The 15,153-nt window shown below is 43.5% G+C and overlaps 1 protein-coding gene across 1 annotated transcript in view; it reads left to right on the top strand.

Moving 5' to 3' along the window:
• LOC104076797 (fer-1-like protein 6) overlaps positions 1–15,153 on the top strand; it is a gene marked incomplete at both ends in the record, with an annotated part of 61,917 nt that overhangs the window by 1,699 nt on the left and 45,065 nt on the right. The window contains 7 exon segments of the mRNA XM_009577798.1: positions 520–582; positions 4,851–4,929; positions 6,462–6,618; positions 7,660–7,846; positions 9,441–9,633; positions 10,699–11,042; positions 14,202–14,310. Coding sequence (XP_009576093.1) covers positions 520–582; positions 4,851–4,929; positions 6,462–6,618; positions 7,660–7,846; positions 9,441–9,633; positions 10,699–11,042; positions 14,202–14,310 — 1,132 coding nt within the window.

The raw sequence follows: 15,153 nt of genomic DNA on the forward strand, positions 1-15,153 counted from the left end.
TCTGTCCATCCTGATCCCCCCCCACTGCATCCTGCCCTACTACCGCTGCCTCTGCGTTTTTCCATATGAACCCTTTGGAAGCTTTGTCTAAACTGCCCCCAACCTCTCTTTTCTACCATTTGACTGTTTCAACCTTTCCTTGACTTTTGTTTTTCCCAGCTGGTGACAAATGAGACCAAAACAACTCCCCAAACCAACCGCTCCTTTGGGTTTCCCTTTGGGTGCCTCCTGTCCCTTCTGACAGTACCCTTTGATGCAGAGTGACCATCACGGGCATTTGCAAAGGGCAGTGCTGTGCAGCCATGCAAGGAGGAGAGTAGCAAACAAGTCTGGGCCATGGCAGCCACAAGCCAGGGAGCAGGGAAAGGGCTTTGCCGTGCCCATCGCCACCTCCCCAGCACTCCCAGTGTCTCACTGGGGCTCTGTGTAGTAACCCAAAAAGCTAAACTATGTTGCTGATAGCGCTGGCTACCAGCAAGCAGAAGGATGATTCTGATCTGCTGTCCCCTTTTCCCACAGTACTTTGTGTTTGATTTCATTGGACCGCAGGTGTTCCTGTTCGACAAAATAATCAACATCTCTGTAAGTACCTATGAAAGCTTAGCACAGCGAGTAAAGGTCATTGTTTTTTATGTCACTTCAGCTCTAAATGATTCTTCTCAATGTAGTTAAAAAGAGAAATAATTTTAGGTACCAAGAATGCTATAAAGTCAGCATGAAGTATAGGAAAGAGAAAGGATAAGGGAGAGGAAAAGGAAGAAAGGCAGCTGGCAATGATTTGAAGGTACGTAACCCTACAGGAAGATTAAGTCTGCATTTTCAGGGATGCTCGTTGCTGGCAATCTGCGAGGTAGAAGGAGAAACTTCAGCTTAGTTAACGTTTGTCAGCATTGTCTTCATCCCTCTAATTTTCAGGTTGCTACTTGTTTCAAATGACTGAGTTGAAACTTCTGGCTTATCTCAGTTCCTCAGATGCAACTGTTTCTAACTAAAATATCCAGGTACCTTATCCTCAGTAGCGGCTCTTGGGCTGTCCGGGAGTGTCAGTGGCGGGTTGCTATTAACATGGTAATGGGCTCCAAGCGTTCAGTGTTGCTCCCATTGCTCGCTGCAAGTCCCGGCGAAGTTATGTGACATCTCAGAACAGCCCTGATGGAAGACACACACGCTCTTGGACTTGGGGCATTAGATAATGATTTGCAGTTTGGGATGCCAAGTCTATGGACCCATGCTAATTGTCTTACCTGAAGTTCCTGAGGTTCATCACTACATTTAGCAAAGCTGCTAAGGAATTAAGGAAGATCTCATGAGACTTTGGACAGTGCTGTATTTGTAATACTTAGAAATACCACAAGCTGAGCCCTTCATGAGCTGTTTTTGCATTTCCACTGCCAAAAGTTCCACCACTTGGCCAGAGAACTGAGCAGTGAGTTGTTGCCCCAGGGAAGGTTCTTTTCTTCCTGAAGTGCTTTGTCCATTTCAAAAAAGTACACCAGGAAAGGGTCTGTGCTGGTTGTGCTTGACAGAGCCAGGCAGTGGTCAAGAGCAGTAGGAAAACATCTGTGCAAAACCTGCTGGAGATGTTCACTGTGTACCTGCTTTGCTGAACTGCTAATAAAGTGACTTCTCCCAGCTACAGAAATAAAAAATGTTCATTTACTTATGGCCAGCTGGACAACTAGGTTTTCAATGCTGGTAGTAAATTGACAGTCTGAACCCCAAGCTCCAGTTCAAATCCACTATATCACATGCACAGCTCAAATACATGAAAGTCATACCTACATAAGGTATCTGCAGATCTGACCTTCATTTATCCCTGAGGACAGAGTTTACTACAGGCTGACACTGGCCCATCTTTGCATGGCAGTAGATATCGGCTGACTGTTATGACTTATATTGCAGCGTATGGCCCCCCATGGTTGGTACCAGCACAGTTCTGAGGCATAAACTCTTGTGAGCTACTGTTGCTTGGGGATGTACAGTTATTTTTCTCTAAGATATGGCCTGTCTTTCTGATCTTACATTCTTTTGATAATGATTCCATATATCCAGTGGTGGAGGGGAGAGTGCCAACTTTCTGAGTGCGTTGGGGGTGTGGGGGGCTGTGCCAGCATTACCTGGTGTAAATCTGCATAGTTTCATCAGGCTTAGCAAACTTATTTGATTTATAGCTGATGAAGGTGCAACACTAAGAAATTAAAGGTCTTCTAGATAAAAATTACTTTTTTAAAAAGAAAACACAAACTAACGCGGTGCAATGCTCATGTATGTTACTGAATATAGAGATTCGTTAGCTTGCAACACAGTTTTGGAGAATGCAATATATGAGGGGAGTAGAAACAAATAAGAGAGGAAATATGTGTGCTGGGAGTGAAGGAAACCCTGGGGGATGGAAAGCTTCGCAGCACTTGCTTAGCATGAATCTCACTTAAGAAGAAACAAAGATCGGCAGCCTCCATTACCAGCAATCATTCATGCACTGAATTTGCTTAATCTGTGAAAACGAACTCATCTGCATGTGGAAGCTCAAGGAAAATAAAAGATTAGTGCCACTGTCCATCAGTTCAGTAGTTAGTCTAGCTGTATTCAAACCCTGCAGTTGAGGGGAAAAAGAGATTTTCCATTTCTCAGCACCTGCTGAAATACTCCCCAATTTAATAGTGTTCATGCTTGTCCTCCATCAGAAAATCTGAAGAAAAATTGTTCAGTCATCTGTAGAGTCAATCAAGTGTGGAAAGACACAAACCTTTAATTAGGTACAATGTAAATGTGATACTCCCTCTCAGAGAAGACAAGAGGTGTTTGCTATAAGCTTCATGCTCCTTCATGCAGCTGCTTTGTTACATTAGAAAAAATGTGCTTGAAAAAAAGTACCAGGAAAGATGCAGAGCATTTAAGAGAGGCAGTAAATTAGTTCCTCAACAGTTAAAAGCACTACTGGGAGTAGAAACCCTCATCATTTCAGTTGGTACAGGGTGGTTTACCCAAGGGTACCACATTTCACACAGAAAATCTCCTGAAGGACGGAGAAGTGAGGTTTACACATCTTATGCTCTCTGAACAGGCTGTCATGCTGTGGAGAGAAAATGCAAAGAGCAATGAGACACCACCACCTTAGACTCACCACATATCCTCCTCTTGTTTCTGGGTCTTAAAGAAACTCCGTTTATTTTTGGCTACAGAAAGGCTACAGCCTTCTTTCCCCTTCTATCTACTCCATGTTGGATCTGTTGATTTGGGCAAGCTCCTATTTCCATGTAGTTCTGCCAAAGCTGTAATTTTGCCTGGCTTCAGGATGAAACCCACAAGTTTTCATGGCTTCTTCCCCACCCCTGCGTGCTCTAGTCCAACCTCATAGGAGCAAGGGTCCAGTGTTATGATGGGACCTGGCAGCATCAGGGATTGAGGAAAAGCAGCACTAGTGCATGAAGCGTTGGCTTCACACTGGCTCCTCTCCCACATGAAGGCTGCTTAATTTATAAGCCTTAATAGTAGAGTAAAATAAAACTGCTCCTTTGTCAGCTCTTGATTTTTCAGCCCTAGAAACTCTTTCCATGTTGAAGTGAGGAATTACTACGGACAACTGAGTGTGATCCCTAAACCACAGGGACACAGTAGCCCCAGGCCTTTAGTGGGGAAGGACATTATGCTGCAACTAGCAACCTTCTGAATTTTCTGGTAGATCTTGATGAAAGTGTCAGTGATCTTTACTTCAGAATATATTTCTTCTGGTCTTGAAGAAAAATGCACCAAATGAAGTCACATGACAAATCCAATGCAAAATCACAGAAGTCTTTTACCCCTATGTGTAGGTCCAGAGCCAGGGTATGATGTCTTCCAGATTCCTAAAATGGTCTCAGAGGCTTGGTTGTTTAGCTCCAACGTTTAGATTTAGCTTCTGTGGGCTTGAATTCCAGAGGCTTAGTTTTTCTTTGCAGTTTGGCCAAGGTTTTTGAGACAATGCAGTCTGCTTTCAGAAACTTTTCCACAACCAAGGAGTGGGTTTCAACTTTTTGAGCTATTCTGAAACCATCTGAGATAGATATATATTTTTTGAGAAATACAGTTCTAGAGCCAATCTTCCCTTAGAATATGTTGCTAGCCTCTGCCTTGTCTGTAAAGTAAAGCACATGCATGTACTTGAAAACCAGACACAGAAGTACATAGATTCAGGAATCATGACAAAAGAAAATTATTAATTAAATTTGAATTACATTAAATTAAATTAACTATTTGTCAGGAAGGATAAGGAGATAGACTCACTGGGACCTGTTTGCCATCTCATTTACATTTACATCACTTCCCTGATTTCATTAATATTGTGGGGGGTAAATCAGAATTGAGCCTCTTGGTTTATGTACACATTGAAATGTTGCAAAGAAACGCTTTAATTCTTTCTCCTCTGGGTGTACTTAGTTCTTATGACAATTCAGCTGTTGCACAGAAAGTGATATGATGTCTGCAGCCTACTGTCACACAAGTTATGCCCCATGTGTTTATATTCATTATGATTTATTTAAAACTGCCAGGATAAGTAATATCCTGTGTGCTCTGAAGACACATCCATCTGATTCCCGCTCTATATAATCTTGGGTCCTGGGATGAACCTGTGTGATTCCACTTGGACACAAATGTATTGATTTCTAAATTGGCACAATATTGGGTATAGAACAGATTTGGTATAGAATGCTTGCTGTATCTGCTGCGGCTATGTACCCCCAGTTTTGGGTGGTGCTGGATGTCGCTGCTTATTACCTCAGAACCAAATGTGATCTTTGTTTGGATTGCTCTTTCTTATGCTGACTGGCAAGAGGAAGAGTGACATTCCTTAATGGGCCTTTTTCTAACAGGTCATGCACAATAAACTGATCGGGAGTGTGCTGATAGGCTCCTTTAAAGTAGATCTGGGGACAGTGTATGGTCAGCCAGGTAAGTGGTGCATTTTCTGCCCTTTTTGTCTGTTGAATGAGATGTGAGGCAGGGAAGGAAAGGAGAGGGAGGTGGGCTGCTTTTCCACTTAGATGCTTGTGCTTTATGCCAAGGGATAAACTTAACAAGGTTTTTGGAAGGGTTGTTTTTCTATTTGGATACCAGAGCACGAGCCAAATTTTTGGAAAAATGTTCAACACTGAAAACACCTTGACAATCTGCCCATTGGTGGGAAGCACTTATCAAGGACAGCTTTTCTTTAAGGGGTCAGAGTGGGCAGCTGAATACAAAACCCAACTCCATTCATTCGTTACAGAACATCCAACGCTCTGCCACATGTGTTGGGGTAGAAGGGGTGGAGGGAGAGAGGGAGAGCAGGATGGAGCACAGAGGGAACAGTGAGGAGAGTACAAGATGAGAGGAGGAGCAGACCATAATAGGAGAGAGAAGAAGGAGATGACAAAGAGGCAACCATGGGTCCACTTGACCTGCTGTCTTCAGAGCTGTCCAGTGCTTTCTGAAATTTAAAGCTAAGAAAAGATCACCTACCCGTTTTTTGGCTGGTTTTTACAACCATCCACAAAACACATATCTTTCTCTCTTCCGTAAGTACTCAAGGACCTGGTCTCTTCTCAGTCTTTGGGAATGAACATATTCAGGCCACTTGCTATAGATGTCACCCAGTTACGGCAAAAGTGTAGAGTCATTCAGGCCACCCTCTCTTCAGGGATCCTGCAAGAGTCAGTAGAGAGAAATGACCTGACTGAAGTGAGCAGTCTACGTCCGTACTCAGACTACGTCAGTCTCTGAATTCTGTCCTGTATTTCCTGCTCACACTTTTACAGGAGGGTGGTGTCTGAGGGTTGATCTTGAGCTCATATCCTTGATACACTCTGGTCTTTCCCTCCCACTCCTTTCCACACCCAAGATGATGGCCAAGGACTTAATGTTAGGTTTAAGGACCTTGCTCAAGGTGGGTTGCTCAAGCAGGGCTGCAGCAAGGGCTGTTGTGGGTGAATTGTCTTGTGCGTTTTCCCACTGGGAAGATGGAGCTGAACCTGCTTCTGGCTGCTGCTTCTTCCTCTGATGGCTGTCCACCCTCCTTCCTCCCTTTCTCAGCTGGCTGCCAGTGTTACGCCTGGCCACAGCTCCCAGCAAGGGTTTTGCTGCCGGAGAGTTCTAAGGTCTTCAGACAATTCTCTTCAAAAAGTTGGCCTTTCCTCATAAAGCCTCAGCCTTAATTCAGCTGCTGAAATCTCACCCAACCTTCCCGTGGTCTTTAGTCACTCATCTTAGTAACCATTGATGAAAATGACCTTCTTTCTGACGAGCTCGAGACAATCCTTTGTTTGCCTTTTTGGTCACTCAACATTTTGGACCCTCTAGTAGTGCCTGGTAAACAAGTGTACTTCAGCATGATCGTCCTGAAAGCACAAATGTTGTTTGCAGTGCCCTTTCTGGAAGTGGAGAGGAGAAATATTTGCTTTTTTTACATCCCCTATTTGGGTGCTTAAGTTTGTTCCATCTTACAGGTCATCAGTTCTGTGACAAGTGGGCGCTTCTCACAGACCCTGCTGACATTAGGACGGGAGCCAAGGGATACGTGAAGTGTGACATCAGTGTGACTGGGAAGGGTGATGCAATACAAGCTACACAGAAAACAGCTGATACTGAGGAGCAGATTGAAAAGTACTGCAATAGTTTCTTTTTTACTGCTTTCTTCTTTACTAAGTACCTCAAGAGTCCTCTGCCCTCCTTTCAGTCCTTTCCTTGCTAACTCAGGGTTAATAGCAGGGTAGCATTGTACACTTGGCTGTTCTAATGTGCTCAAAGAGAGTTTTTACAATCCTTTCAACTAAATTGAAGGGCATGTTAGGGTCACTTCTCTGCAGCTGATAGAGTTGACCATGGCCTGTGGATAAGTGCCAGATTATCCCTGACAGAAGGTTCATTGATCTGAAACCTGTTAAATATTTCTGAGAAGCAGTGAAGTAAGAAGAAAAAATATGAGGAAAAGCTATTCCTTCTCCTCTATTAGATGTGTGTCCATGGCATATTTGCCATATCCTTAGATAAACTCAAGTGCATTAGCATTCTCCTTGTAAAATACAGAAGTTCAAGGTGGTAAAGTATGCTGCCAACATAAGTTAAATTTCACAGGAGCAATGTTTCTGGTCAGTACTGACATACTGGACCAAGTCCATGGAGAGTCACCAAGATGATGGAGGGCTGGAGCACGTGGTCTACAGGGAAAGGTGTGGGGTGCGGGGGCATTGGTTTCTTGAGCCATAAGAAGAGCAGGTTAAGGGGTATCCTACATGAAAAGGGCAGAGCCAGACTCTTTTCAGAGGAATACAATAGAAGGATGAGAGGCTTTGGACACAGGTTAGAACAAAGAAATTTCAGAAGAGATCAGATGTAACAGGGGCCCAGAGAGAGTGGGGAATCTCCATCCTTGGGAATATTCAGAATTGACTGGACAAGGTCCTGAGCAACTTGATCTAACTGGACCTGGTTCTGTATCACATAAACAAGTTTGCTGAGTAATGCTGTATCATTTTCTCATGGTAACCAGAAAATGTTTTTGGTTTAGATGCAGAAGCAAATTCATAGGCCTTTTTGTGTCTTTTCAGGATGCGAGATAACTTGAGATGACAATTTTGTTGGAAAAAATATCGCTCCATTGTCTGAATTTTGAGTTTTAAGGAAATGGCTTCTTTTTTCTTTCAGGAATCTCTTGATCCCCAAAGGCTTTCCATCTGAAAGACCATGGGCCAGATTTTATGTGAGAATTTATAAAGCACAAGGACTTCCAAAGATGAACTCTAGCATCGTGGCCAATGTCACCAAAGCATTCATAGGCGACAGTAAGGACCTTGTGGATCCCTATGTGGTGGTCATGTTTGCAGGTCAAATGGTAATTGGGATCCTCTTGGTCACAAATGTAGGCCTTCTTTCCTATTAGCTGTGCTACAGGCAGTTGATTATGCTGATGTCCTTTAACTTATAGTTACATAAATTAAGTAAAACACATATTTCTGTCATCAGAAAGAAAATTTTCCGTTCTTAAATTATGCAGGAACAAAGTGATGGAAACACTTAATGCCAGCAGTTCTAATATCAACCTCACAGTAGTAGGTTAGAGTCAGGCAGGAGGAGGGGAAAGAATTCTGTAGATCTGTAACTAAAGCATCAAGTTACAAGACAGTGAATTACCCAGTGTGGTATTAGGCAAGTGCTGTGTTCTACCTAGAGTGAAAAAAGGAAAGGACTGAAATCAGTAAAGATGGTTCATATGGATTTTAGGGCTGTGTATTGACTTCTGAATTACTCTGCTGTAATTCAGGACCCTTGCAGCTTTTCTGTGAGTAGCAGAAGAAGAAGCATTGAGTAGACTCTGTCTCAGTGTTGCCTGGCTTCATTGCTCCTGGAGCTCCTTCAACATCAAACATGGTGCTACAGAGAGCTGCTGAGAGGGGCCTTCTGACTTCAGTGGAAGAGGGGTGCAGAGGAGGTCCAGGGACCTGGTTCCTCTGGGGTACACCCATGAAACACCATGTCAGGGAGCTTGCCTTGGTTATTGGTATAAATAAGGAAAGAATCAAACTGGAAATGGTTTTAAGCCAGCAATACCTTCTGTGTGCAAGGAAGCCTTAGGGAGAACTCCAGTTAGTCCTTTACAGATGTTTCAGGCATGAGAATGAGGCCCTTGGTGCTGATTTTGTGTTTTGTTATGAATCCAAATACATCTCAAACTAATATGGGTTGAAATGGTCAAATGCATGCAGCTACTTCAGGGTTAATAGAGGGCTGAAGGAGGCATAAGAATGGGTCACTGATGTGAGTTTGCATGCTGGTGTGTAAAACATGGGTTTATCGTTGGTGGGTTTCCTGAGTCGGTTCTCCCCACCAAATGTGAAAGTCGAAGGCCTGCCACAGCCTGTGGCTGCATGGACTGTGATGTGGTCCTGCTGTCTCCTTCAGGCTAGGAGGAATAGCTCTGGTGTCTACATCCCTAGCACACAGGCATATGCCCGGAACATAAGCTAGAGTAATCATATTTTATACTAGATAAATTGCCTCATTTAAGGTAATTCCATTGGTACATGCAGCCTGGCAGCTTTAATGAATTTCATCTTTTATGAGACAAACTGCTCTGCCTTACCACTACCCAGTATTTCAAAAGCCATTTGAAGATGTGCAGTTTGTAGCAGAAATGCCAAAGTCTGGCTTCACAGATACGTTTTGTGCATAAGGGCCCTGAAGAATTAGATCTTATTCCAGGCTCTGCTGTGTGCAGGTGAGAATTCTTTAGCCATAATGTGGTCTTTTATGAGATATGGAGGGGAAAATAAACAAGCTAATAGAAAAGCCGAAGTACTTTCAAGATAAGATATTTGTGCTTTAAAAATGACCGGAGAGATGTTGCTAAGTGCAATCTGTGCTACACTTATTGCCATTCTCCCGACTCTGACGTCTCTGGGGTTAAATTTGCTGGACTTTCATTTCAGGGTCGGACAACAGTGCAAAAGAACTGTGCAGATCCGGTATGGCATGAACAGATTATCTTCAAGGAAATGTTCCCTCCACTCTGCCGAAGAGTCAAAATCCAGGTCTGGGATGAAGGCAGCATGAATGATGTGGCCTTAGCCACCCACTTCATTGACTTGAAGAAAATATCAAATGAACAAGATGGTGACAAAGGTAAAGGGGAAAATGTCTGTTCCAGAATATGCCCTTATGGTAAAAACTATGTTCTTGGGATCTGGGCACTGGCTAATCCCATTTTAGGAATGCCCAGAGCTCAAGTGAACATCCATAATTTTTGTTGGTTCTGAGAGACCTTCTCTTGCTTAATTTGAAGTTATATTACATTGTGCTCAGTGCATGGTGGTCTGCCACTGCCTTTCTTGTTACAAGGCTGCTACATAATTTGGTGCCTTTTTTGTGACGGTGGCAATAGTCTGCTCTAGTCCATTAGGGATGACTTGATGTAAGTTTATAGTTCGTGCGAGTTTCTGTTGGGCGATGAAAGCTCAAAGTGCAAATCACGGGCAGAGCAGGCTTGTGTTTTTGATCTACCCAGTAAGAGCAAAGTGTTTAGGTAAGGTTCAGCTGGGTGCTATCGCAGCTCAAGGAGGTACCATGGACTAATGTGTTTGTCCTCACGTATGTGAGGTAAAGCTCACTATCTGGAGGTTTTTCACTGATGTTTGAGTCTATATGATGTATAGCCTTATTTATCTTGTGTGATCTATGTGTGGAACATGGTCAGTTATCACAGCTCAGCAAAGGCACAGTAACTCCTTAAACTTGGCAATTCAAATGTGTATCTAAGTCCTTAATCAGAAAATAAAAGAAAAATCATATAAACTGAGTAGTGACATGGGCTTGGGAACAGTTTGGACAAGGTGAGAAAGCCTCCGTTTCTCTCCTACCATGTCCCAGCCCTCAGTCTATGGGAGCAAGCTCTTTTTTTCAAGAGGTGCAATAGGCCTCCTGCCCCAGCACGTTTGGTACGAACATGCTCTCTCTCTTCTGAGAAAGAGCTCCATACCGGCAGAGTCCCTGGTTGGGTATTGGCAGAGGCTCTTTGGTGCCTAAGAATTGCCCTGCAAAACAATGGTCTATAGGAGGTGGTCCCCACCTGCACAGAAATGTGTCCAGGTTTGGCTTTTGGTGTGCAAGAAACAAGATTTCTTGGAGCAGACAGTGAGGAGAGCGTGCTAACACCTAATGGAAATGCCATAAATGGTCCTTTATGTCCAGGGTTTTTGCCTACGTTTGGGCCTGCCTGGATCAATCTCTACGGCTCACCCAGGAACCACAGCCTCATGGATGACCACCAGGAGCTTAATGAAGGTTTTGGAGAAGGGGTCTCCTTCAGGGGACGTCTCTTCATTGAGATTGCTGTGGAGATACTTTCAGGAGGAGCCCATGAGTCGAAGTTTTCAAGTATTATCAAGAATATCAAATTGCCATCTAAAGACTCCAAAGCACCCAAAGGAAAAGACAAAACTGAGAAAGCAGGAGAGGATCGAAAGTCAGCTTCTCCTTCAGATAAGATGAACTCAACTGAAGTGGAAGTCGAGCCATTTGATGTGCCTTCAGAGGTCGGTATGATATTAAGAGATTGATTGACATGTGTCCCTAGACCTCCAAGGATGGCACTGATGTGTGTATTTGGGTTCAGGCCATGTAATACTGCTTTTCTGTGCTCCCTACAGCTTCTCCATGCCTCCGTAGTCTTGGGACCTTCCCATAATAATGCAGCACAAATGGACCATTAATGCATACCTGTAACTCATAAAAACTTCTCAAGTAGGACTTGTTTCCATAAAACTTAGTCTCCTGCCCTATTGTCCCTTCTGCACTAACTGCATCCATGTGTTCCTACTAGAAACTTATATGATGTCATATCTGCTAAATGACAGAGAGCTGATGGGGCAGCTGGTAATTATAAAGTCTGATTTCCTGCATTCATTTGAGAAAATCGGTAGTTGTGAATTGAAGTCAGTAAGGAATCACTGATACAGAATTTGTGCAAATGCAGAGAGAGATAGCCTAGCCTGTTTTACTCTCCTGCTTTAACCCTGCATTGTCAATGTGGTTTTAGATTGCTAATCTCTTTAGGAGAGGGGCTGCAAATCCTGCGCTTAGTCTCAACAGGTGTTAACTGATGTTACTTTCCTAACTCCACCTGTTGTACTGGGTTACACCATGGGAAGATCTGTGCTACAACGCTTTGAGAAGGTTGTGCAGCTGTGGCAGGGCATGTGGGCTCAGGTGCTGAGCCAGTACTTGAGCTTCGATTCTCTGCTCCATCACATCACTGTCTAGGAGCAACAGCACATTGGTGCCTATGCAAGCTCTATTTTTTTTTACCCAATAAATAGAAAGAAAAATATTCTCATATAACCGATTTTCTTCCCACTTCAGTATGTCATTGATCACAATTTTGGCTTTTGTAGTGGGAGTCATACCTCAGTGCTTAAGGCAGTCGTGTCCTTTATTAGATCTGATTCTTGGTCTTTTGACTCCATCTCTACAAGTAAACTGGACAGGAGAAATTGTTCTTTGGTCTTGAGGCCTAGTCTTGACAAGTGCTTTTCCTTGGCCTGTGCCCTGGCATTGCTGGCATGAGTGCTAGCTGGCGCAGGTCAAGGAGTGTGTTAGCAGAGAAATGGCGTGGGTAATTGCGAGCCAGTTGTGCAAACCTGTGCCCTCTTCTTGCGTTATATACTCACATAGTTGTAAATTGCCTCAGTCCCCCAGTTCTTCTCTGAAGATTGTAATAGAGGTGACATGAGAAGAAATTTATTTCCATATAGATTTTCCTTTGTATGGAAGAAATCCATTATTGTGAGCGGCTCAAACACTATGGTCTTAGGTGCTAGCTAAATACTTCAGGTAGAGGAACAAACCCTGCTGTAACACTAATAAATATTAATAGTAGTAATAAGGATTTATTTCTGGCTCCTGTGCCTCAGTTTCAAATACAGAGTGAGTAAAAGACAACAACATAATACAGTGATGCTTGATATTCTTTTGTTTTTGACATTCAGCAATATTTCATGCTACAGTAGACGCAATAATTGTATTACAACTCTCTGAAAGGAAAAGTAGGAAGTGGAGACATTACAAATAAGGCAAAAAATGTCTCATAGAGCCTCTGAGACAACAGAAGGAAATTACCCAGCCCCACAGCACAACTTTATTGACCTATTCCAGCAGCAAGAAGACATTAAAGCAATTTGCTTTCTTTATAATGGGAGATAGATGTGTGTGTCGTAGTCTCTGATCCTCAGCTTTAGTTGGCACCCTATGCTCTGGGCTCATGCTGAAAATAATCAAGGTGCAGGAAAGCTAAAGCTACTCTGGAGCTTCAATCTGCTTGTGATGTTAGCTTTGACGTGTGATGCTGCTAACCCTTTCACTGAAGACCTATGCCTTTTTAGTGTGTATAGCAGAGGTTTTTCAAAATGAAGAGATCATGGGCTGTGTCAAAAGCGGTTTCTGCTTTGCAAAAGTCAGGGAAAAAAATATTCATATACAACTGATGTTTTATTCATTGCCTCACTCTGTTGCAAGAGAAGCAAGTACTGATCTTGCCTAATGGGCTTCAGTACGCTGGTGCCCATGCTGTGAAACGAGTAGGGTTTGTGTTGGAGAGATTGCGGCAGTCAGGGTATAAATTTGGGGAGAACTCAAATGATAAAATATATCCTTTGAACTTAGCCTTGGTTGGGGGCTAATAGCTTGTTTTGTTAATGACCCAAGAGCGCTAGAGGTGTTAGCTGGCCTTCCTTGAGTGAGAGGGTGTGCCAGGGACAAGCAGATGCTGGGTCTCCAATAGGTTTAAACAGAGCCTAGCAGAGCCTTAAAACTCCACAAAAGGTCGTTACGCTTTTCAGGGTATGCTGCTGTGCTGAGACCCTTTGGTTCCTGTGCTTCCAAATTCTGTCAAAAGCTGAAAACAAGGTCACTGGGTTACTGGTTTCTGTGCTGTGATGCCCGGGAAGGCAAAGAGCGGAGGACTGCACCCCCCGCACCGAGACCCCATCTTTGGGCCTGTGATTTAAAACATAGCAGGATAAAAAAAATGAAGGACTGCTTTGTTTCAGTAGGCTTTTGCACAGGGCTGCCATCTAAAATGTGGATACCAGAAATCTTTGTGTCTTATTGGTATCACTGGGAGCTGAGTGTCAAAGTCTTGACTTTGAGCAAGGTCAAAGTCTTCGTAGTACAAACACATGGGCAGTTGGTTAAAGTCATCCTGGGAAAGCAGAGCTGGGCGAGCACTCCCCTGCCTGGATGCATTACTATCGCAATGCAAAGGAAGACTACTGCCACGCTCACTGACAAATGACGTATTGGGATGGTGATATTTTGTTGCTGTTGCACTAAAAGAGTGCCCTTAAACTGCCCTTGAACTGCCATAGATGTATAGTTTGAATGATGGTATAAGAGCATGTGAAGATGCTGAAACATTTAATAGCGACTACTGGTGAGGCAGAGAATGAAGTGAAGGGTAATGACTTTTATGGAACCAGTTATGATATAACTGGACAGTATTGACAAGACCAAAGTCATACAGGCTTATCTCTTTTTCCAATCATATCAATTTCTCAGAGAAAAGGTATTACTTTTTCCTACAGATAGATCTACGACAGTTACACAGTTGCTAGAGACTGATAAAGACTCCTCTGTTCTGTAAAAAAGAGTAAAAGGTAAAATAAATGTCATTTTTCTGCCTCCTTCTTCTCCAATAGATCTATGAAGAGAAATTTGAGGAATTCCTCCTCTTTGGGACATTTTTTGAAGCCACAATGATTGATAGGAAGGTTGGGGACAAACCAATAACCTTTGAGGTTTCCGTTGGTAAGTGTGTTAAGCTCTTCTCCAAAGCAGAGAGAGAGTCTCAGGAGCAAGGGGAAGTTACGTGTTATTGACAGCTGTGTCTCAGGGCTCAGGAGTCAGCTTCAGAGTAGGACTTACACTTGAATTAAATGCTGATCATCATTTCTCTGGATAGCAGTCAAGCTGGGCATACTGATGCCTAGCTGCCTCTACTCCCAGATGCCCTGTATTAATACAAATCCTCTCACCCACTATATACAGCAACTCACCCAGTATTTAGCCTCCTAATCTCTTGGGAGACCAAACTTAAATAATTTACTTCAGGGCAGAGCTCATTCTGCGGTGCCCATTGCAATTATTCCCTGGCTGTGAGGGAGCTCCTTTGCAGGGAGGATCCACGTGGACTGTCTTGGCCAACGCCGTTGAGCTACATGTGGGTCTGTGAGTGTGGCCAAGCCTCAAAATGCATGCACCAGCTTGTCCTTTAAGATCCTCCTGGTAAATCCTGTCCTCCTTCTGAGTAAAGCAGGACTCTACTGCGTGAGGGACCTCCTCATGGTGGAGCTGAATTGTCCCTGGGAGCAGACTAAAGAGAAAATGAAGATATTTCCGTGAACATTGAGTGGGTATTTTCAAAGCAGAAGAAATTTCCCTTAAGAGAGAAGCTTGAATTGGTCTCATTTCTCTTGCTGTACTAGCTCCACTGTACTAGCCCCAGAAGTGCACAGTAGCACCCTGGCATTTCCCATCTTTGTACTTGCGTACCTGAGTGTGTACCTGAGTGTGCTCAGCTGTAAGGCTATGTGTGCAGGGAGAGATGTCTGTGACAAACAGGGCAATCAATGAGTGATATTGATTCCTGCT

Source organism: Fulmarus glacialis, unplaced genomic scaffold (genome assembly GCF_000690835.1).
Source record: "Fulmarus glacialis isolate BGI_N327 unplaced genomic scaffold, ASM69083v1 scaffold6005, whole genome shotgun sequence".
Lineage (NCBI taxonomy): Eukaryota > Metazoa > Chordata > Aves > Procellariiformes > Procellariidae > Fulmarus > Fulmarus glacialis.